The sequence below is a fragment of the Cervus canadensis genome, chromosome 2 (genome assembly GCF_019320065.1).
Source record: "Cervus canadensis isolate Bull #8, Minnesota chromosome 2, ASM1932006v1, whole genome shotgun sequence".
NCBI lineage: Eukaryota > Metazoa > Chordata > Mammalia > Artiodactyla > Cervidae > Cervus > Cervus canadensis.
The window spans coordinates 90769879-90788147 of record NC_057387.1 but is presented as its reverse complement, the minus strand read 5'-3'; the positions used below and the strand labels follow the sequence as shown (position 1 = coordinate 90788147).

The 18269-nt window shown below is 35.4% G+C and overlaps 1 protein-coding gene across 4 annotated transcripts in view; it reads right to left on the bottom strand.

Annotated features, from left to right (window-relative positions):
• The window catches only part of FAF1 (Fas associated factor 1), a 507320-nt gene that overhangs the window by 144053 nt on the left and 344998 nt on the right, over nt 1-18269 (bottom strand). For all 4 annotated transcript variants that reach the window (XM_043461371.1, XM_043461369.1, XM_043461370.1 and 1 more), the window contains 3 exons: nt 11311-11437; nt 10304-10367; nt 9094-9175 (listed from right to left, as the gene is read on the bottom strand). In XM_043461371.1, coding sequence (XP_043317306.1) covers nt 9094-9175; nt 10304-10367; nt 11311-11437 — 273 coding nt within the window. The remainder of the gene's footprint in view (nt 1-9093; nt 9176-10303; nt 10368-11310; nt 11438-18269) is intronic.

The following is an 18269-nucleotide window of genomic DNA, read 5'->3' as shown; positions in this document are numbered from 1 at the left end:
CATAGGTTAAACAAACAAACAAACCAAAAAGCCTAAAGCAAAATTAAACTGTCTTTGTAAAATAAGCTGACAAGTTCATTGGGTACTGAGCTTTATCAGTTTGCATTGTTCAAACTGTATTACTCAGGTCATAAAATATCTTTAAGAAAGATACACATGTATCTAAAGTTCTTATGAATAAGGAAATTGGAAGCCTGGGACTTCCCTGGTGGTCCAGTGGTTATAAATCTGCCTTCCAAGGCTGGGGACACAGGTTTGACTCCTGGTCAGGGAATTAAGATCCCACAAGCTGTGGGGTGACTAAACCCACAAACCATAACTAGAGAGCCAGTGTGCTGAAACTAAGAACAGCCAAAAATAAATAAATAACTATTAAAAAAAATAAACTGGAAGCTCAATTGATTGGCTGTTATAGCAAACTGACTGTTTTTACTCTTCTTTTCTGTGAAATATTTACTTATAATGCTTGCCCCTACTCGGGCATTGTCCTCTTTTAACTGATCTTTACAGTTCTTCATGGGGCTTCCCGTCCTTCGTAAGTGTATATGCTAGAGAAATTAAGCTCCCAATACTTCTAATAAAGATACTAGGCCCTACTTAACATCAGAAATACTTTGATTTTCTTAATATAGTTATTTATTAAAGACTGTAAATGACAAGGCAAATATAAAACCAACAGATTCTATTGAAATGCTTCAGAGGAAAGAAAGAACAGAACACATTAGTGTAGGTCTATGACAAAAGCAGTATTATTCTCTGTTTTGTTAGGCACTCCAAGAAGGGTGTGGGAGAAACAGGATACTAGAAGATACACATGTATAAAAAGGTATACAAAGGCTAACAGGCTGTGAAACACAGGAGTCAAAAAGCTTGTAAACTACACTGCGCTATTATTGTACTGTGATTTTCTAATCATTGCCTGACACTCCACAACTACACGTACACAAACATACACAGTTGCTCAGTCTCCGCCACCAATTTCTCCCTTTCCATCCATTCTATTGATACAAACTGCCACCACAATACTTATTTCTCTGACAGTGTCACCCTCTTCTTCAGCACTTTCAAAAGCTAACTACTACCTCACAATAACAATAGTCTTTAGCTGGCATTCACGGATTTCCATGTTGAAACCCCAGTCTACTTCTCTATTTCAGTCTGATTTCCTACTGCTCCTTTACATGTACCAATTATGTAGGCCAATTCATCTTCCCTAATATGTGCATCTGAATAACTTGGTTACTGTGAAGGTAAGGATTCATTATTCCAAGGTAGGTTAATTGCCAAGATATTTTAATCTCCATTTCAGAGAAAATGTTGGCTTATATAGTCAGTTTCAGGTTCCAGGTTTAAATCCAAATCTGCCTGATTTATTCAATGTCCATCAACTAAAAAGCAAACAATCTTAAAGATGTTTCACAAACATTTTGAAGATGTTTTACTTATATTAATTTCTTGTTAACCTTGTGAAGTATGTACTACAACACAAATTTTTAAGTTTTGATGCGCAGAGAGATTGAGTAACCTAATTTTAATAGCACACGGCAAGTAAATAGGGGCTCAGAATTAAATATAAGAATTCCCATTGTTTCTCTTTCTACTATTTTCTTTATATTTAAATGAAAATGTTTAAGATTAGATATGGAACAAACTTGTTAAATTTACAAATGGAATACTTAAGAGATCCAATTTAGCTTTTTATCCTTTACAAATAGGCAGTATGAGGAACAAATACTTTCTAGGGACAGGAAGGGCTCCTTAAGAGAAATGATACAAATATGATTAAAGCCCACTAATAAAAATCAGCCTTGCTTTTCATATTTTAATAAATTTTACCTATATAGCTTTTTGAATACAGTTATATGGCTCTCAAAAAATGGAGAACAGCAATAAATTGAGAAGAATGTTTCACACAGCAGCATATCTTAAAACTAATTAATTTTAACTAATTAAAAAAATAATTTTATTATAAACATTAAAGATTTGTACAATTTTAATTAGGTAGATCTGATAACTCGGAGAATAAGAGGCAAATTCTAGATAAGGTGCTAACTATATACTGTTTAGTGGAAATATCTAATTACACAATAGTATGGCTGCACTTCTATAAAACTCAGCAACATTTTTACTGATGTATATGTTTGGAGACTTTTCTATTTTAAACCACATTTAAAAGTAAAAACATTTAGTAGTGCTTATTTTCAGGTTTAGGATTATGAGGTAACTTAATTTGCTACTTTAAATGTATTTGTATTCTTTTCTTTTAACAAACATTTCATTTATATGAAAACATACTTCAAAAATTATACTAGCATCAATAGTTCTTATCTCATACATGTGCCAGATGCTATCCTAGCTGTCATAAAAAATTACTCTAAAAACACTGTCTGCCTTTAAGGAATTTAAATTGAAAAGAAAACAAAGACATGATGAACAAACTGTGCATACTTTCCAAAGCACAAATAGGTCTGTTTGGCTGATTTTTCTGGATGATAGAGTGCTAGAAACTTATCAATTGCAGTTCTGGCTTCATATTTGATTAGAGCTTATTTCTTTTTAAAAAACATTGACCAGGGATGGTATTTAGGTTCTTAACTTGACGAAGTAGAAACAGCACTACTTTGTTGCTTCGTTGCTCAGTCGTGTCCGACTCTCTGCTACCCCATGGACTGTAGCCTGTCAGGATCCTCTGTCCATGGGATTTTCCAGACAGGAATTCTGGAGTGGGTTGTCATTTCCTTCTCTAGCACTACTTTAAAATGGGCCAATTTTTAAAATGAGTGTAATAAAACCTGATAATGAACAAAGTACTGTTAAAGCAAAGCCTTCATTTTAGAGCTATAAATGCTCAAATGGGTTCTCAAAATTCCTTTATGGAACTGTTCTTAAAGTTAACAACAGTTTTTTATTATTTTTTTATTCATGAACTGCATAAAAAAACCAGTTCTGGTATTTTTCAGATTTTTTTCCATTGCAGGACATTATAAGATATTGACTACAGTTTCCTATGCTATACAGTAGACTTTATTGCTTGTTGTGTATCTATTTTTTAAATTAGAAATCTAGCATTCTATTCATATTAAGTCAAATCTCTGTATATGTATAAACGAATCACCTTGCTGTGCACCTGAAACATTGTAACTCAACTGTACTTCAGTAAAGTATATATATTAAACTAACACATAAATAAATGGACTGCAAAAAACCAAACAGAAAATCGGTTTTGCTATTTTACAAACATTTCTGAAATTTGTCTAAAACTATTTAAAATCACCTCAGTCATGATTCTCGGTACATTCATGAAAATATCTTGAAAGTCGCTCAGTCGTGTCCGACTCTGCGACCTCATGGACTATACAGTCCATGGAATTCTCCAGGTCAGAATACTAGAGTGGGTAGCCTTTCCCTTCCCCAGTAGATCTTCCCAACCCAGGAATCGAACCAGGATCTCCTGCATTGCAGGCAGATTCTTTACCAACTGAGCTATCAGGGAAGCATTTATGAGGAGATCCCACTTAACCCTCAAAACAACCATAAAAAGTAAATACATATTATCATCAACCCTTCTTTTTTCTAGATTAGAAAGAGGCTCATTACTTGTTTGGGAACACAGCGTTACTAAGTGGGAAATCAAGCACTGGTTTCCTTAATTTATGTGTAATATTTGCAAACAGCGCTGGGTCTGAAGTGAAGATCTAAGCAAGTATAACAGGATTACCGCCATCAAAGCCCAGTCTCCCAAAGGGTGGCTGGGAAAGGGACATTCTTTCACATGGGACGTAAGCCCTGGCACTGGGATTTTTACTGCTGTTGAATTTTAGTCACTTACAAATGTCTAATCATTCTCTGGGGGGCTTTTTGTTGTGAAGAGATCTCAGGGACAGCAGAACTGAGAGGTGGGGAGGCTATAAGGAGAAAAAGAAACTTCTTTAGGGGAAGAAAGTCCCAGGGAATCATGGTGTGGCTGGTGGTAACTTCTGCAACTGTAATTAAGGAGGCAAACAACTGGCTCTTCCTTGTCTATAGATAAAATGTAAGCTTCTTTCAACAAATATTTTTTAAACACCAGGTAATGCCAGGACATCACAGACCCCTCTATGCTCCTGTTGATATTCTCAGCCTCATTATACCAGGCAGTCCAACTCTCTGTCTTGCACTGTTTTGCTCTCTGTCTTATTTTTTTTGGTTGTACCTCCCCTGGTAGCTCAGATGGTAAAGAATCCACCTGCAATGCAGAAGACCCAGGTTCGATTCCTGGATCAGGAAGATCCCCTGGAGAAGGGAACGGCAACCCACTCCATTGTTCTTGCCTGGAGAATTCCACAGACAGAGGACCCTGTTGGGCTACAGTCCATGGGGTCACAAACAGTTGGACACGACTGAGCAACTTTCACCCTCAATTACAATCTTCTGGTATATCCTTATGACCTTCTTTTTGTTTAGAATTCTGCTTGCCTGTTTTATTTATCTTACAAGATTTAGGTCAGAAGTACCACCTCTAGAAATCTCCCTGAACTTCTAAGGCAGATGAAGTGCCTCTCCTCTTTGCTCCTACAGCATTTTACATTTATAGCATTTTATAGATCTATTTATATATTGTTTTATCTTCCCTACTAGGGCTTCCCAGGTGGTACTAGTGGTAAATAACCTGCCTCCAATGCTGGAGATATATAAGAGATGCAGGTTCAATCCCTGGGTCAAGAAGGTCCCCAGGAGGAGGGAATGGCAACCCACTCCAGTATTCTTGCCTGGAGAATCCCAAGGACAGAGGAACCTGGAAGGCTATAGTCCACAGGGTTGCAAAGAGTCAGACATGACTGAAGTGACTTAGCACACATCTTCCCTACTAGACTGTGGACATGTCAAGAACAGGAAACCTCTATATCCTAGGTCTTTAAATAGGCATACAATAAATATTGATGGCCTTCAATTCAATCAACATCCCTAACAGTTAAGGGCAAAGAAGAGATCATAAAAGTGATCAGTCCATTATCAGAAGTCAAAACTTTCCACAATACACTTAAACACAAGAACTTAGAATAGCTGTTTCATTGAAGTTGGAACTCTGCTTTGAACAGTATTGTAAATTTCTCATGAAAAAGGCAGAAAGAACTGTGAGCACCCTCACCAAGTGCTCTCAAATGAAATCAGTTTGAAGCAGTTTTCATTAAGATGGATTGAATGTGTATCGTGAGAAACACTTTATCAAATGTAGTGTTTTACTTAGTGATTAACTATATACCAGTTGATGAAGCTCCCCAAATCCTTTGTAATCCCACCACTCCAATAAACATTTAATGAGTATATAAGTTCAAAAAGCCTAGCAGAGGATTTAAACCTTCAATCTTGTTTTTATTTACTCTGGGAACTCAATTTCTCACTTCAAGTGAAGATTGCTGGTACTCAAGGCTCATCTGTTGCCCTGGTAAAATTAATGTGTCTCCCACAGTTTAAATTAAACATGTGATGTTTAAGATGAAAGAAATTTAGTAACAATCCCACAGTATCGGTCATACTTCCCTTAAAATGTTTGAACATAATAGGAAAACTCTTTTCTTAAAAATGATTCGTTCAGAAGTTTTAAAAAAAATATCAAAAACAATTTCTTTTAACTTTCAAATGTACAGTCTGAAAGAAGAGATGAAGTTTGATAACTGAATACAGTAGTTTAGCAGTTAGCACTGAAAAGCTTTGGAAGTAAGACCGTGTAGTATAAAATACACTTTTATATGTTAGAACAACTGCACTTTTACTTGGCCTCTACTGCTAACCCTTGATTTGCCTTTGGTTAAGTCATGTAGCTTTTCTGAGCTTTGTCATCTCTACAATTGGAATATTGATATTATGTATCCCTATCTCACTGGTTTGTTGTGGGGTTGAAATGAGATATGCATAAAGCTTCACAAACCATAGTACACCATATAAACCTAAAGCAGTAGTACTATTTCTATACTTTCTAGACAATCGTTTTTAATTTTAAAAGAATATGTATATAATTAGGTTGATGACTAAAATAAATGTTCCTTCTCAGATTTAATTTTGAATAACTTATCCACTATGCAGATAAATCTTAAGTTTAGAGCAATGTAATAAATGATACATAAACTGCTATTGATCTTTAACTTGGAAAAGAGAAATGAAGAAAGAAAAAAAAACCCTAGACAAGCAGAAAAAGATAAAGATATTTTAGGAGTCCAAAGAAGTCAGTGGATTTTGGCATCAATCTAATACAAAACAACACATTTAATTACATGAACCAATGACTTCCAGTTGTTAAAATACTAATTCAGTAATCAAAAACAAACAATTGTTTCATTAGAAATACCAGAAATTATAAAGAGTTTATGCTCCTCTGGGGATCAGCAGTCTGAATAAAACCAAATGCCAATTTACTGTACAAAGACACTCAGTAAAAAATTCTTTCATCTATTATATATTGTATATTTAAATAATATATCATCACTGAAAATTATAATGTTTCTAATAGCTTTTAAAATGGAATTCAACAGATGACTATGCCTATATGGGAGCTATATTTAGGTTATAAAAGACCCTTGTATTTTCTGGTTACTCCAACTGCTTAGCAATCTTGCTGGAAAGCAGAGAAAAATTAATCCCAAATACATTTATACCCAGGAATGAACTGAAAAAGAGATTATTTAAAAATTATAAATATTCTTTCAAACATATTTATGTTCAAAAATAAGTGATTGTTTAAATAGAATAACATCACCATACAACGATGGACTCTAACCATTAAAAATCTGATTATAATAAAGTATTCAGCATTACTTAAAAAGCATTCTTGCAAAAAAAAGAAATTCACCTGAATCTAACAAAGCTTTAAGCCTTAATATCCATTTCTCAGGAAATACAGAGATAGAGGAACAAGTTAAATAATATCACAAGGAAACAATCACACAAATCAAGAATTTAGAACAATCTGTAATCATCCAACATGATTTCTTCAAAAGCAAATGTCATAAAAACAGGCGGTGGGGAATAAAGGGGGTGTTTGCTTAAAAGGGTATAAGAAATCTAACAAACAAATATAATTTGTTATCCCAATCAACCAATGAAGTTTGAATATGCACTGGATACTAGATGATGTTAGCAAATTATTGTTAATTATGTTACAAGCAATACTGGTATTGTGATTCTGTAGGAGAATATCATTATTTTTGAAAAGTGTATGCAGCTGTTTTTATGGGTAAACTATGATGTCACCTTGAAATAGCTTAGCAAAAATAACGAATATTTAAGGGTATCCTAACTTCTACAGTTTAAGTTTTAATAATTTCAAAAGTTTAACTGCTAAAACTTAAAAAAAAATTTGCAAATTTATATTTCTTTTATATTTGCTCTTATGAATTTTGAATAATAAATTCAAAATTATTTTCTATTCCAGTCAAAGTTTGCAATTTTCAATCAGAGGGACTGAAACAAATATTTACCATAAAAATTTATTAATCAAAATCATAAATCTAATAGCATAAATAACGTAAATAATTAAATTTCAAATGTTGCTTCTTTTTAAGTATGTAGCAGTTAAACTTTTCAAGTTATAAGGCTTAAAACTCTATTAAAACTTTAGGATGTCCTGTATATAAAGAAGCAAATATGGGATAAAATTTTAGTGATTATTAAGTCTAGGTATAGGTGATTTGAGTGTTTACTGTACTATTCCTTTATTTTTTCTTTATTAAAAATTGTTTTAGTAAAAGTTGAAATATTATAAAATATAATTAAGGGTATGATCATATAATATTTAAAAGGTGAAAATAAGCTGTTTGAACAGGATTATAACATGACCAATTTCTTGTTAAATGTGGGCTCAACAAAATATATAATAAAAATATGGAAAGAACATGTATCATAAAGCTAATCTGTGTTAGAATGTATTCTTTGTGCTTTTCAGTATCTTCCAAAACCTGTACAGAAACTATAAAACTGTATTACTGTAAATATATGTCTTCAAAAATAAAATCCATTTAATATAGTTTTAATAGTCAAAAAACTGATAGTTAAAACAGACTTTACATGGGCTATTCAGCTATTCTTAGGGTAAAGAACAGTTTATGTTTCTTAATCTACTTCACTGAGCTGTCCATGACAGATTTAAATTGATCACTAATGACTATCTTGGAATTCCATTTTTCAAAGTTGTTTTAGATGAATTTTTCTTTAGGTTGTAAGAAGAACTAGAAATTCCAGAGTCATCCTTACACTCTATTCTCAAAATTCCTAATTCCAAAACTTTTACTCTAACTCCATCTACACGTTAGTCCTTCCTTCCTCCCTTTTCTCCTTTCTTCATTAAACATTCAGAGTGTTTAGCTAACCAGGTAAAGAGCAAGATGAAAGGTATTCTTAACACTAAAGCAGCATTAGAAAAGAGTAACATTATGGGGAAATACAAATGGTACACTGCTGCTACATTAATTAAGTGTAAGGCAGGGAATGGGAAGAGCTGAAGCTGTACAGGTATGCAAGAGCCAGATAACTGAGGCCTGGACTGCAGTGTCAACATATAAATAGAACAATCACATGGAATCTTCTTGCTCAAAATATAACTACTGATTTCTTGTTACATATTTCAATCTTCTTGATTGTAAGATCACAAAGCTCATTTCTGTATTTAAAGAAAAATCTTCTTGTTGTCTAAAATGACTTTTAGGAAAAAATATTACAGTTATTAGATACATACTATTAGATGGAATAATCATTTGGGGAAAAGATTGAAGGACAAATCTCTTAGCAAGAAACTGTCAATCACATAACTAAAAAGAATACAAGGACATAGCCTGGTCCCTTCTAAGCATGTCCACCCTTTTTACCCCCTTGGAAAAAAAAAAAAAGAAAGAAACCCTGTTTCAAAGCTTGACAGTCTTCTGCAAGAGCCGGTAGTACCCTATCATACTACTGCCCTCTGACTGAAATGGGCATCTTGGTTATGATTAGGTTGAGAAATGAACCAAAAACAAAATCAAGTCTTCAATCTGAAAAAAAGCAGAAAACATTAAGCATTGCCTCAGGCCTGGTGGTAAACCTATGGGATGCACTGTTTAATTAAAAAAGGTAAATTGCACTTACATCTCGGGCTTTCACATAGAAGGCCTCTTGAAAAGCTGCTTCTAATGAGCCAATAAAAAATACAGGATGGCAGTCACCATATCTATAGGAAAAATTGCATCTATTAATTAAAATACATTTCAAATTTACTTCAAGTTTCACAAGTCTAACCAATGACTTTTAAGTAAATGTTGGGGCTAATGTCTCTTTACATATAGAAAAAACATTGAATCATTTCTTTAAAGGCTTCATTAGTTTTTTGAACTCTTCTTGGCCTCTAGATCACAACACTGGAATTATAAGTACATTGAGCAAATGGACTTAGCAAGTGCCCCATTACCATTTATAAGTAATTCCTGGTTACCTATTTCCCTAAGATTTCCTAATTACAACAGCCTTAACTTTCCATTTTAGTTCATTTATTCTGGAAGTCCAACACAGAAAACATGGTCCCTTGCTAAGTTTCCAAATTACATTACATCAGAAAACAGAACTAAAGAAAATATCATTTACATGAAAATTTAGGTTTAAATATTTAAACACCTTAGGAGATCTCAAATACACAGAAAAATTTGTATTAGACTATTAAAAGAAGAAATGCTAAATGATTCCAAAAAAATTAAAAGATTCATTTACATTTAAAAACATTTGCCTTTTTATCCAATATTTGAAAAAATATTTTGTCTGTCCTAGGATATACTAAAAATTAGTATCCTATACCTAGTCCTTTTGGACTTTCCTAGTGACTCAGCAGTAAAGAATCTGCCTGCAATGCAGGAGATGTGGGTTTGATCTCTGGGTTGGGAAGATCCCCTGGAGAAGAAAATGGCAACCCACTCCAGTATTCTTGCCTGGGAAACCCCATGGTCTGAGAAGCCTGGCAGACTATGATCCACGGGGTCACAAAAGAGCTGGACATGACACAGCGACTAAACAACAACAGCCTAGTCCTTTTGCAAATATCGTCAAGATATTAAATTAGTAATCCATTTATTATGCTTCTATAATGACACAGAGATAAGATAAATACATCTCTGAAGTGGCATAAGTAGTTTATAGTTATCTGATTGGAACACTCTATATTCACTATCAGGACTGTATGTATAGATAAATGTATACTTTGAATACTTTAAGGATAAATTTTAAAACAATCTATGATTAAAGTTGTCTCAAAAAAATCACAGTAGCATTAAAAGAACATCAATTTATATAGTTAATGTCCTAACCCTACCTTGAAGAAAACTCTGCTGTAAATTGTAATAAGGCATCTCCTTCATTTTCTGCGTTTTCTGGCACTAAAAAACAAACAAAAGAAAAAACAAAAACAAAAAACCAAAACAAATAGACACAAAAAACAAACCACATAACATCTAATCCCACATATAAGAAATATATTTAATCAATAAAGAGGAAATAAAATTAAATTTTCGCTTCTGTGATATATCTGAGAAGATATTTTAACTCCAGCTACATTAGAAGATTTCATCAAACCTTAAAAAAGAACCCCAAAAAATGTCACACTCATGAATTTTTGAAAACTAACTGACACAATCTTGCTAGGTGTTCAAAATATGTGCCAGTCATCAATTATGATTTTAAAGTTTTCTTGAAAATGACATCTTGTAATTAAATTATATAAAAAGGCTCTCAAATTATTTAAAGACCTAATGGGAAAAATCAACTTTATGTAAATATCACATCTATTTCTGCCCATAAAGGTTCCCTAATTTCAGAGTAAATGAGTCATTTATGGGCTTAGTTTAACAATTATCTTGTATGCAGTATCCCTTAAGATCCTATACTATGCATCCTGTCAAGTGCAAGTGAGGGAGATGGTATAGTTTACTTTTTTCCCTCCAAAGATGGGTGAATGGAAAAATAATATGACTCCTGACAAAACTGGTATCTCCAATAAGATGTGTGGTGATAACTACAATCACAAAAAGTACAGCTATTTTATCAACTTCCAGGCTTCAAACAGATAGACGAATTCATACATGTGAAACAAAAGTTACATTCCCTTGAGTTTTTAATGAATTTTACTAAAGTATTGGGAATGGTTGGGCTTAAGATCAAAACTTAAGAGGCTCTAGTTCCAATGAATAATGTCTATTTGATACATTTTATCTCTCCAAAACTGGAAGTCAGGAAGAAATTTTTAAGTTCATCGTTCCTCATAAGTTTCTGAACTAGGAGGGAGAATCATAATGCTGGACCCAAGGAGCTATTAATACTCACTCATTGGAGATTTTCTCAGGGCAGATGACGCCATGCCGAATACTTCTCCATCATCCACCCCAAATTCGGAAGCATCTTCAAAGTCATCTCCATCACTATCACTAACCATATGAACATCGGTGCTTTGCTATTTAAGAAAAGTCCTATAATTAGTTTCATACTGAGTTTAGGAAATCAAATTCCTAACATACAAGTTATATAATCACAATAGGGCATTAGAATTATAAACATTTTATTAAATAAGAAGCTATTTGCTAGAGTGAAGCTTAATATTTCTCATTTTAAGGCTTATATATATATATAATATTAAATATATTTCTAATCTTGCTATGATACCCCTATACTAAAGGATGGAGGCCGAGGGAAAATGAAGGATGCTTACAAAATCAATAAAGACTGGGTTTTTTTTTAATCAGTTTTTATCCCCAGCCTAGAGTACACAATTAAGAGCACAATAAATGAGGAAATGGGTAAAATCTAAGAGGTCAGAGATAAATAAGCTATACAGGTTATCTGACTTAGGAAATCAAATTCCTAACATACAAGTTATATAACCACAATAGGGCATTAGAATTATAAAAATTTTATTAAATAAGAAGCTATTTGCTAGAGTGAAGCTTAATATTTCTCATTTTAAGGCTTATACACACACACACACACACACATAAAATATTCAGTTCAGTTCAGTCACTCAGTCGTGTCCGACTCTTCGCAACCCCATGAACTGCAGCATGCCAGGCCTCCCTGTCCATCACCAACTCCGGGAGCCCACCCAAACTCATGTCCACTGAGTCGGTGATGCCATCCAACCATCTTATACTCCGTCGTCCCCTTTTCCTCCTGCCCTCAATCTTTCCCAGCATCAGGGTCTTTTCAAATGAGTCAGCTCTTCACATCAGGTGGCCAAAGTATTGGAATTTCAGCTTCAACATCAGTCCTTCCAATGAACACCCAGGACTGATCTCCTTTAGGATGGACTGGTTGGATCTCCTTGCACTCCAAGGGACTCTCAAGAGTCTTCTCCAACACCACAGTTCAAAAGCATCAATTCTTCTGCGCTCAGCTTTCTTTAGAGTCCAACTCTCACATCCATACATGACCACTGGAAAAACCACAGCCTTGACTAGATGGACCTTTGTTGCAAAGTAATGTCTCTGCTTTTTAATATGCTGTCTAGGTTGTCATAACTTTCCTTTCAAGGAGTAAGCGTCTTTTAGTTCATGGCTGCATCACCATTGCAGTGATTTTGGAGCCCAAGAAAATAAAGTCAGCCACTGTTTCCACTGTCTCCTCATCTATTTGCCATGAAGTGATGGGACCAGATGCCATGATCTTAGTTCTCTGAATGTTGAGCTTTAAGCCAATTTTTTCACTCTCCTCTTTCACTTTCATCAAGAGGCTCTTTAGTTCTTCTTCACTTTCTGCCATAAGGGTGGTGTCATCTGCTATCTGAGGTTATTGATATTTCTCCTGGCAATCTTGATTTCAGCTTGTGCTTCCTCCAGCCCAGCGTTTCTCATGATGTACTCTGCATATAAGTTAAATAAGTAGGGTGACAATATACAGCCTTGACGTACTCCTTTTCCTATTTGGAACCAGTCTGTTGTTCCATGTCCAGTTCTAACTGTTGCTTCCTGACCTGCATATAGGTTTCTCAGGAGGCAGGTCAGGTGGTCTGGTATTCCCATCTCTTTCAGAATTTTCCACAGTTTATTGTGATGCACACAGTCAAAGGCTTTGGCATAGTCAATAAATATATATATATATATATATATATATATTTCTAATCTTGCTATGACACCCCTACACTAAAGGATGGAGGCTGAGGGAAAATGAAGGATGCTTACAAAATCAATGAAGACTGGGGTTTTTATAAGTTTTATCCAGAGCCTAGAGTACACAATTAAGAGCACAATAAACAAGGAAATGGGTAAAATCTAAGAGGTCAGAGATAAATAAGCTATACAGGCCTTTCAAAAAGCTTATGGGCAGGAGTAATGACAGCATTTTAAAACTTGCCACTTCCTTATTGCAATGGTTCTCAAATTTCTCATTAGTGAAATATGGTATGCTACTTCCATGGTATTTTTGGAAGGTAACACAAAATAATATATGAAAGGTCTTTAAAACTGAAGGCTATTAAATGAGATGTAATAATGATGCTTCAATTCAGTCACTTTTACTGAGAATTTACTACATGCTGGGCACTAGTAAACAAGCTCTGTTTATTTTGTTTTCAGCAACTTCAACTGAGATGTAAGGTACTACAATGAAAAACATCACTTTCAAAATGATCTCTAATGATTAAGCTCCTGATCTCTAAATTAGAATGGGGTTTCAAACATTAAAAAAAATTATTTAATGTTTTGGTTGCATTTGTGCTGGGCCTTTGTTGCTGCCAAAGGGCTTCCTCTAGTTGTGGCACACAGGCTTCCTCTAGTTATGGAAAGGGGATACTCATTGCAGTGGCTTCTCTTGTTGTGGACCATGGTCTTTAGGGTGCACAGACTTAGTTGTCCTGTGGCATGTGGGATCTTTCCCAAACAGGAATCGAACCTCTGTTTCCTGCACTGGCAGGTAGATTCTTAACCACTGGACCACCAGGGAAGTCTGAGATACCAAACATTTGAATTGAGTTGTGATTACTGACAAATATTCACATCTTGGATAACAAGGGCACCCCAGCAAGGTATCTGGCTAAATGCCTGTCTGCACTATGTTTAATAAATCAGGTCTACAAAGCTCATTTAATAAATGAAGTTTCTATGTTTTAAATTATGGTGGTGTGCACCTAAATTATTAAAATGTATTAAAATGAACTCAGGAGCAAAGATTCATGAAACTTGTCTAGAGGGGATGTTATAGTTCGGTTAGTCATAGAATTATAGATACGAAAACTGGATGGGATTTTAAAGATCTCTCACTAATGGTTTTCATGTTTCTTTTCAAGAGTTACCTAGCTGCCCTTTGTTTTTGTTCAGTCGCTCAGTTGTGTCCAACTCTTTGTGACTCCATGGCTTGCAGCACGCCAGGATTCCCTGTCCTTCACCTTTTCCCCGAGTTTGCTCAAACTCATGTCCATTTAGTTGGTGATGTCACCCAACCATCTCATTCTCTGGTGTTCCCTTCTCCTCCTGTCTTCCATCTTCAGCAACATCAGGATCTTTTCCAGTGAATCATCTCTTTACATCAGGTGGCCAAAGTACTGGAGCTTCAGCATCAGTTCTTTCCAATGAATATTCAGGACTGATCTCCTTTAGGATGGACTAGTTGGATCTCCTTGCAGCCCAAGGGACTCTCAAGAGACTTCTCCAGCATCACAGTTCAAAGGCATCAATTCTTCAGTGTAGCCTTCTTTATCGTCCAGCTCTCACATCCAAACACAACTACTGGAAAAACCATAGCTTTGACAGTACAGACCTTTGTTGGCAAAGTTATCTCTCTGCTTTTTAATATGCTGTCTAGGTTTTTCATAGCTTTTCTTCCAAGGAGGAAGCGTCTTTTAATTTCATGGCTGCAGTCACTGTCCATAGAGATTTTGAAGCCCAGGAAAATAAAGTCTGTGACTATTTCCATTGTTTCCCCATCTATTTGCTGTGAAGTGATAGGATGACATGCCATGATTTTAGTTTTTTGAATGTTGAGTTTTAAGCCAACTTTTTCATTCTCTTCTTTCACCTTCATCAAGAAGCTCTTTAATTCCTCTTCACTTTCTGCCATTAGGGTGGTGCACTGGCAAATATGAGGTCATTGATATTCTCCTGGCAATCTCGATTCCAGTTTGTGAGTTATCCAGTAGATATTATGGTCATCTGAATTAAAGTCACCCATTCTGGTCCATTTTAGTTCACTGATTCTAAAATGTCAATGTTTACTCTTGCTATCTCCTGTTTGACCATTTTCAATTTACCTTGTTTCATGAACCTAACGTTCCAGGTTCCTATGCAATATTGTTCTTTACAGAATCAGACTTTCACCACCAGACAAATCTACACCTGGGCGTTGTTTCCACTTTGGCTCAGCCTCTTCATTCCTCCTGGAGCTGTTTTTCTGCTCTTCTTCAGTAGCATATTAGACACCTACTGACCTGGGAGGTTCATCTTTGAGCATCATATCTTTTTGCTTTTTCATACTGTTCATGGGGTTCTCAAGGCAAGAATGCTGAAGTGGTTTGCCATTTCCTTCTCCAGTGGACCACATTTTGTCAGAACTCTCCACCATGACCTGACCATCTTGGGTGACCCTACATGCCGTGGCTCATAGTTTCATTGAGTTAGGCAAAGTTGTGATCCATTTGATCAGTATGGATGGTTTTTTGTGATTGCTGTTTTCATTCTGTCTGCCCTCTGATAGATGAACATAAGAGGCTTGTGCAAGCTTCTTGATGGGAGGGACTGGCTACGGGGAAAACTGGGTCTTGCTCTGGTGGGCAAAACTAGGCTCAGTAAGTCTTTAATCCAATTTTCTGCTGGTAGGTGGAGCCTCAGGCCAAATGCAACCTCTTTCAAAAGGACTTATGCTAGCCTGAAACAAAGTATGTTGATTTGGCAGGCTTTTCCTCCTTGGGCATAACCAAACATTAATGCCCAGACTTGTAACATCTTCCCTCTTATCTTAAAGACAGTTTTCCCAATGGTTTGAATAGAGAAAGTACATAATACTTATTGGAAGAATGAAATGAATGACTCTTGCCCTAAGCCTATTCTATTCTGACTTTACCACTATTTCTCACAGAAGCCTTGGTTCCATTTGCAATCCTAATGTTTCTTAAGTGTTTTGCTTTGTGGAGCCAAGATCTCCTCTTTATTTCAGCAATTCAACAGCTTAAAAATTTAAACCCTTTCTCATATCGAAACAGCGAGGGAGCCTACTCTTCAAAATAACACATTTTTTAGGACCATAACTGTACTTGAATTCCATCTGTGCTTCAGGTAGGCAAATACCTGGAGCATGAACTGCCTTTGAATTCTGAGGCTCAGTCTTTAAACAGGTAAAGGCTCAGGATATAAAAGGTACACTATACATTCCTTTAGAGTACTTAGCCAGGCTCACAGGCAAGTGGAAAGAAACAAAAGTCCAGTATGACAAACTTTCTCGTATTCTCAGTCAGCGAAGCTATCATCTCAGCCTTCACTTAGTCTTGCCTATCACTCACTCTCCCTTTAAGAGGCATCAGATTAAGAAGGAGGTTTGGAGGACAGAAAGATAAAAAGAAAGAAATTATTCTATATATTATCTACCCCCTCCCACTGTTTTACCTTACTCTCTCACATCTATCCTTTCTCCTAATCTAGTTTTCAGACAAATAAAAACCCCTTTTCATAAAAGTAGGACTTGACCTCATACTGGAAAGATGATTTTAATTTTGTGCGTATGTAATGCATTGTTTTTTCTTCACAAAGTATAGAATTTCCAATTCTGTTAAGAGACAGATCCTAGAAAGACAAACCCTAAAACAACAACATCTTCAAAGGAGGCTATCTAAAAAGCCGATTTTGTTGAAAAAAGTATATTTCAAATATAAATTATTGAACTATCTGCAAGAATGAGCTACTTAATTATGTATAAGGAACTCCCAATCTCTTCACATTTTCTTATCAGCCATCTAACAGGTTAGGAAAAGCTTTGTCTAAAAAATGAGATAAATAATCTTTTCTCTTTAATGTTTGCTGATGAGAATAGATAATCTCTTGGTTCAGTCAAGGGTGCCCTAAAATTCTTTGAATCCAGAGAACTATTTATTCAGAATTTTTAAATAAAGGTAAAAAAAAATAGTGATTCTATTTTGGCTTACTGCATTCACTTATTCCCTTTATCATTTAAAATATATCCATAAGCCCTACTAAGTGCTACACAGCCTAGACTTGGATGAAAGATATATAGTGTATGTTCTCTCATGAAATATAATGTAATATATTTGCGACCCCAAAGACTGTAGCCCACCAGGTTCCTCTGTTTATGGGATTCTCCAGGCAAGAACACTGGAGTGGATTGCCATTCCCTTCTTCAGAGGATCTCCCCGACCCAGGGATCGAGCCCAAGTCTCCTGCATCACAAACAGATTCTTTACCATCTAAGCTTCAGGGATGATCCAATGTAATATATAGTTACAGGTAATTATAATAACTAACAATAAGTGTAAAAAATAGAGATCTCTTCAAGAAAACTGGAGATACCAAGGAACATTTCATGCAAAGTTGGGCACAATAAAGGACAGAAATGGTAAGGACCTGACAGAAGCAGAAGAGATTAAGAACAAGAATACACAGAACTCTACAAAAAAGGTCTTAATGACTCAGAAAACCACAATGGTGTGCTCACTCACTCAAGAGTCAGACATCCTGGAGGGCGAAGTCAAGTGGGCCTTAGGAAGCATTACTGTAAACTAAACTGGTGGAGGTGATAGAATTCCAGCTGAGCTATTTCAAATCCTAAAAGATAATGCAGTTAAACTACAGTACTCAAAATGCCAGCAAATTTGGAAAATTCAGCAGTGGCCACAGGACTGGAAAAAGTCAATTGTCACTCCAATTCCAAGGAAAGGCAATGCCAAAGAATGTTCAAACTACCATACAATTGTGCTAATTTCAAAGGCTAGCAAGGTAATGCTCAAACTCCTTCAGGCTGGGCTTCAAAAGCACGTGAATTGAGAACTTCCAGGTGTACAAGTTGGATTTATAAAGGGCAGAGGAAATAGAGGTCAAATTGCCAACATCTGTTAGATCATAGAAAAAGCAAGATAATTCCAGAAAAACATATACTCCTGCTTCATTGACAATGTTAAAATAAAGCCTTTGACTGTGTGGATTACAACAAACTGGAAAATTCTTGAACAGATGGGAAAATACCACTTTACCTGCCTCCTGAGAACCCTGTAGGCAGATCAAGAAGAAACAGAACTGGACATTGAAGAACAGACTGGTTCCAAATTGTGAAAGGAGTATGTCAAGGCTGTATAT